General features: G+C 42.2%; 1 protein-coding gene across 3 annotated transcripts; it reads right to left on the bottom strand.

Moving 5' to 3' along the window:
* Positions 1-160: 160 nt before the first annotated feature.
* PLDALPHA2 (phospholipase D alpha 2) lies at positions 161-6,510 on the bottom strand. 3 transcript variants are annotated; one of them, XM_008793814.5, is made up of 4 exons: positions 5,723-6,510; positions 5,115-5,236; positions 1,978-3,877; positions 161-767 (listed from the first exon to the last, which is right to left on the bottom strand). In XM_008793814.5, exons 2-4 carry the CDS (start codon positions 5,220-5,222, stop codon positions 334-336), a joined length of 2,442 nt encoding a protein of 813 aa, XP_008792036.3. In that variant the 5' UTR covers positions 5,223-5,236; positions 5,723-6,510; the 3' UTR covers positions 161-333. The 3 variants fall into 3 exon arrangements, with proteins under 3 accessions (XP_008792036.3, XP_008792037.3, XP_017698735.3); XM_008793815.5 differs by having other exon boundaries at positions 5,115-5,239; positions 5,723-6,188; XM_017843246.5 differs by having other exon boundaries at positions 5,328-6,182.

Raw genomic sequence — 6,510 nt, 5'->3', positions numbered from 1 at the left:
ACCTGCCAAAAGCAAGGGTGAAGAGGCCACAGTCGCTGGGTTTTTGTAATGATGCAAGAAAGCAATTTAAGCGGAACAATACTCGTGATGCACGTACCTGCGGCAAGATGGAAAGCTTGTAAATAAACACACAAGAGCGGTAACAAGCATCCGGAACGGATAATCAACAAACACCGCATACGCGATCTCGCAAAAGCATCAACTGAAAACCAGTCACCAATTCAAGTACATCACATTAGTCCTTCACCCAGACCATGACTGCTGTTATTGTAACAAAAAAGAAAGAAGGTAGGCAAGCAAGAAGACGGGCTAAAGGGCACTGGACCGCTATTTTTATGTGGTGAGGATGGGAGGAAGGTAGTCCGTCTTGGTGCCGAGGACACGGGCCCGAGTATCGGGGAAATACTCCATTCCTGGCAGCTCTGTGATGGCGCCATCGCTGCTGACTCCGATTGGGTAGCTGAGCAGATGTCCCGGGAGGTCACGGTCAAGATTATCACTTGAGTAGAGGTCCCAGTACTTATCAGCAGTCCTGTTCACCTTCTGCACGCACTCCACGCTCTCCGGGTGGCGGAAGACGTCATCAAGCATCCCAAGGTGCTCGTACCAAAGAGCCAGCCGGAAACCGTGGATCCGTCCCCTCGCTGGTTCCCTGGTGGACAGATAGCAAGGCTGGTAAGCGCCCATGGCAATCTCAGAGTCCCGGGCTCCATCCATGGACCTCTGATTGATGTTGGCCGACCCGATGATAATATACTCATCATCAACTGAAACAACGAGTTTAAAATAATCAGCAACTCAAGAATGAGTAAATGGTGATGAACTCATATTCCATCAGTATCCACAAAGAACCAGATCAGATTAAAAATGGAAGCCCCAGGGCTTGAAGAAGAAATGCTCGAACATGAATTCAGCAATGCCCCCAGCGATATTAGGCAAGGTGGCGAGGTGCGTGACATGACAAAAAGAAAATTGCACTCGTACTAAAAGATGAAATGATTCTGAATCAAAAATACCTGTATGCCATGCAATAAACCTTCTGAAAAGAGTTAGCACCGTAGTAACTTGTAGATATGACTAAAATTATGCAACACAGTTTCTACTGCTTGCTGGAAGAGATGAATCTGCGTTTAGAAACATTCTTCTTCTCTGATTTTCTGTAACTTGATGTCCGCAAATGAACTTGCTAGTTCTATATGAATTACTCAAAGAACATGTCTTTCAGGCTATTCTATAGTTACTCCCCATGCTAATATATCAGCATAGACTTTAAATAAAAATCACAGGAAAAGCTTAAGTTTTAATGAGCATAGAGAAAGAAAAAAAAGCTCAAATTATCATGTAAGGACTAATAGACAGCTCATAACTGGAAATTCCCAGTTATTACATTATCACAACTTGAACTCAGATTAGAATACATTTTGGACAGTGCAGAAGATAATTTACGATTTAGCATGTCTTTTATATTCTCCAAGTTATGGTAAACCCCTCGAGACATGGAATTGCAAATATTCATGGGTTCACAGTTCACACCCTTCCTCCCAGTTTATATCCTGCCTTCTTAATTTTTCACCTATTTAACAACAAAAATCTCTTCCTTAAAAAGATAACTTTAAAAAAAAAAATAGCTTTTAATTTGTTCGGAGCTATGGGAAAGACAAATCCTTATCTTGTAAGTTAAATATCTCCAGACGCAGCCCTACAATACTTCCAACTAACTCCTTAGTTTGGTTTGCATTGTCCCTACAAAAACTAGATACTGCAGTTCCTAGCATTAACGGATTTCAAGTTCAGACTTCCAGCTGGTGCACGGCCCAAGCTATGCATGCCTCATCTCGTTCGAAAATAAATGGCCATTCCATTGAAGTCGTAAGAGTTTTAAATAGCAAGTCAGAATAACAGTAAAATTAAAAAATTAATTCAAAAGCAGAATAAAAATTTAAAACAAATTTTGAGCATTTGCGGACAAATAAGTACCAATCATCATCTTCGTATGAACATAGATCATGAACCGCCTGGCCTGCTGAGCCCTGCTATAGTCAGTGTCTGGTTCAGGTTGCTCCTCAGGTTCGTATTCTCCACTCTTCTTTACCTCCCGATTACCTAAGCAAAAGAAGGTGAGATAGTCCTTAGGGTTTGCTTCAATACCTTTCGCCTGGAGGGCTTGAATGATGTCAGTATACATCATTTCCATTGTCCTTCGTTGCCAATCCAAGATTGCCTGGACTGATCCACTTTCTGGAACACCCTCAGGCCACATAGGCACAACAACATAAACAGTAAACCGCTCCCCAGCTTCAATCTTGCTCACAATCTTCAGTGACAGCTCCTTGGGAATCAGGTGTAATGCCCCAATATCCTCAGGCTTGATATCATCTGCTCTCCACCCAAAACAGCTGCCAAGAAAGTACTGGTTTTCAATATAGATGAAGTTCTTTGCCCTGCGGATGGCATTTACGTAAGCATCCTGAATGCTTCTGTCAATGATGTTATCCTTTCCGCTGACAAGCCCAGCTCTAGCAGCATCCTCTGGAGTCTCAGGAAAGCCAAAGGCAGCACCACCATCGATGGATCTGAACAGCTGAACATTCCATGTCTCTCTATCCTCCGGGAACATGACAGGAGAAGGTGGAATGATAATGTCAGCCAGATCCCTAAGCTGCACCAGAAGATCTTTACCCCCTTGCTTTCTCCATCTCTGCTCAAAATTGTACAACACATCCCAAGCAATAGGTCCTTCTAGCCGTGCATGAATGTCATGCCAAGGTTCTCTAGGTCCACCTTTCTTGATCGACGCATCTGCAAAATTTGGCTGATGGAAATCATCATGATGAGCTGTGTCCAAGGTCCTGAAAAGAGAATGAAACTGTGTATCATATCTTCCGTCACAAAGGTCAATGCCTCCAACAAAGCTCACAATCCTCCGCTGTTGAGAACTCTTATTAGGCATCTCATGGTCTACAACAACAATCTTCTGATGATGAGTGAACATGGTAGAAATCTGCAGGTCCTGAACAAAGCTCCCTCCATCATCAGGATTCCGGGGGCACAAAACGCACTGCACATCCGTGTCCTGAAAATAGTTAGCAGTTTCCTCATCATGGGTGGCCATCAGACCATCTTTCTTTAGCAACCCCACTGAGGTCCTATCATCCCAAACAAGCATAAGGACTCGAACACCTTCACTGGCCTTCCTCTTGAGTAGCTCTCCAAGGGTAACATCTCCACCTGGCTTTTGCCTCTTGGAGTCCCTCACCAAGGTGATTTCAGTGTATACCGACCATCCAGTGATGTAAATCAGATGTTGGGCATTGCTGATTGCATCAAAGATGTCCTCCCAGCATCTGTGCGGTTCATAGTATTTCCCATCAGCAAGAGGAATTTTGGGAATGAAGTTGTCAGGGACATGTGCATCTTGGTAAAGCGTTACTTTGCAACCCTGTCTTTGAGAGAAAAAGGTATACGGAACACCAGGGTATTTTGCACTCCGGATACCCCTTGCCCAGTTGCGATCTTTTGAAATATCAAAATATTGAACTTTCACATGGATCTTGGCTCCTCCATCAAGAGGATTCCGGTCTTCATCACAAATTTCAATCCATTTATCCACTTCCTGACCATATAGGATCTCAGTGACAGGCAAGTAAGCCCTTCCTATCAGTGATGCCCCAATGGGGTTGTCAAACTTGACAGTGAAGATGACATTGGCAGCCATGTGGGCGCAGTAGATGTGAAAAGACTCATACCAACGTGGATTGACAGGTTCCTTGGTTATCAATCTGGTTCGCCCAACTCGAGCCTTCCCTAAATCAATAGTTGCATAGAGTTTGGAAGACCCCTTGCCAAGACCAATGGTGTCTTCAATTCCTTCAACAAGCTACAAACAAGGACCCAGTAATGTAAACACAAGTCAAAAGCATAGTGGAAGAAAACATAATAAACAGATAAATGAAACTAAACCATCAGCTGAAGATTGTAGGATAGTAGGGGCTGACGTGTATTGGTAATGAAACAAGAAACTTGCAGATGATGATTTCCAAGCATGAAAAGTGATACTTAGAGCATTCGATGACTATCTTCCAAAATGAGATGAAGTTTCATGAAAGTACTTTGGTATGAAAAAAGCATCGGCAAATAAACCAGCGGCTTCAATCAAAAAAGAAAGCAATTATAAGAATTTTCTTTATATTTTGGTGCATATACATAAATACAAGAGATTCAGCCTCCAAGATGAGAAAATAATTTTTTCCCCTCCCTGTTAAGGAAAAGCATATAGAAATTCAACCATTTCAATGAGTAACAAAAGGTGTTTGCAACAGTTTTTTCCTTTCAACTTCAACGTCTTCCAATACTGAAAACATAAATCAACTGCAAGTTATACAAAAGGCATAAGAAACTTCAACTCTCATATATTCATCCACAACATAATGCAGAGACAAACCATCAATCTCTCATCTCCTTTTATTATGCAATTATAAAGTTAAAATGGAAAAGAGAGGTCCTTACCTCTATAGCATCATGGACAGGATAAAGCAAGCACACCAACATTTGGGATCACAAAAAGAATGAAAAAAAAAATGAGCTATGTTACTTTCCCTGATCTTGATAAGATTACAAAGCCTTTGATCTGTGATATGGATGGTTCTGTTTGGTTAGTTGGCTAGTTTCTTCATTTGCTCCTGTGAATATCCACTTTTTCTCATCATATAACACCCATGACAGACTTTTGAAGATGATTAATGAACACCCAAACTGCAAAATACGATGGCCACTCGAAAATCTTCAGCAAGAGGAAGCTCAATCATACCCTAAACGCTTGTCTCACAGTAAGCTGTTAGAAGAAATTTCTACAACATTGATAGGATTTTCTATAAAAATTCAACCTTCTGAGGCTGGTTTGCTTTAGACTTGCCTATTAAAACAAGGTCGTAAAATCTACTCATATAACCGCTCTGATTCTGTAAAAGAAATGCAATCCCCACAGCACAACATTCATTGAAGTAGATGTCCACACTCAACAGATGAGAAGGAAATATTAGAGATATGTCGCAAAAGCAAACATGGATGATGCAAAACAGATTGAAGGACAATTAACGGTGAGAAGGACAATCTACCTGGCGGAAAAATTTGGGAGCACCGCCAGAAGATCTGTTTGGATTGGAGAGCGAGTCTGCCTCAAAGATGGTAGCATGCAACGTTCCGTGGAGTAAAATCTGGGCCATTCCTCACCTGTATGCTGCTAAATAGGAAATAAGAGAAGAAGAAAAGAAATTCTGATGAGACCGACATGGATCTAAGCCAAATCGAAGTTGATGGGATTAACTTACCAAGCAGAACAGCTTGATGCAAAGAAGAGCGTATAACCTTTTTTTTAAAAAAAAAACACAAAAATTCACAAGGTGGCACTCGATCTGGAAGAAGAGCCGAAAAAAGCTAGATCACATAGCAAAGCAAGTCCCAAAGCCTGTTTTTAATTTGTAGGAGTTGCAACGCGGAACTCGAGATCCGGACTCGGACAAAGAAACGGCCGACTTTAAGAATATTTTTTTATTTAAAAAAAAAAGAAGTAATAGATCCAAACTCGGAAAACGAGCCATAGATTTAACATTTTGCCTATGTATCTTGGACTAGCGAGAAAAATCGAATGTGCGAGCGAATCTTGATCTACCAGCGAACTGAGAAACGAAAACAGAAGCAGGCGATCATCTGGCCAGAGACTTACTGATGGATCGGGAGATTCGGAGGATTGATGTACCGACGGAATCACTCGCGCGCTCTCTGGTGGTTTGAGAGAGAAGGGAGAGGTCTCTGCACGCACCCACCCACCGTCGCACAGAGAAAGGGAGACCGGAGGAGAGATCCGAAAGAGGAGCTCAAAAGCCCGGAGAGAGCGGGGAAGGGAACATGTATATGAAATGATGGGAAGGGGCAGGGTGAAGTGAAATACGTATGATTAGAATGAAATCTAAATATATATATAAATATATATAGCAATCGGACAATCGGCACCGCCAAACCAAAAGTCATTCCATGCTTCCTTTCTTCCTTTACTTTTCTGAATGCTGATCAAATCAAATCAATCTCATAAATAAAAATCTGTACATATTATTCAATGTTTGTTTGCTTCTAGACTGCGGGAAGCGCGACCCTGGCAGGCCCCGGTCCGCGCTCGTTTCTATCGGAGCGCACCCCCACACGCTCTCTCGCACGCGCTATATATAACGAATTAATAAGAAAATAATAAATACTGTCAGGGCAATCGGACGTGACGGTCTTTACGATTTAGGAGCAAGTAGGCCAATGCCCTGCCGGGAAACCCGATTCGCTTGATGTACCTTGAGGAGAAAGCTAATAATTTTTTATGTATTCGTATTAGCGTCAGGAGACGCCTGAGCAAAAACGCCGATTTGGATTTCTTCACAACGACGTACCCCTTTCTCCCGAATATGGATTTTCATTTCTCTTCTCCCTCTCTTATCCCTTCTCCTCGATCGTAATGTGGGGGCATAT

This window comes from Phoenix dactylifera, chromosome 5 (assembly GCF_051530095.1).
Source record: "Phoenix dactylifera cultivar Ajwa chromosome 5, Ajwa_hap1_PhDact_Kaust_v1.1, whole genome shotgun sequence".
NCBI classification, from domain to species: domain Eukaryota; kingdom Viridiplantae; phylum Streptophyta; class Magnoliopsida; order Arecales; family Arecaceae; genus Phoenix; species Phoenix dactylifera.
The sequence above is the reverse complement of the archived record's forward strand: the minus strand, read 5'-3'. Positions and strand labels throughout refer to the sequence as shown.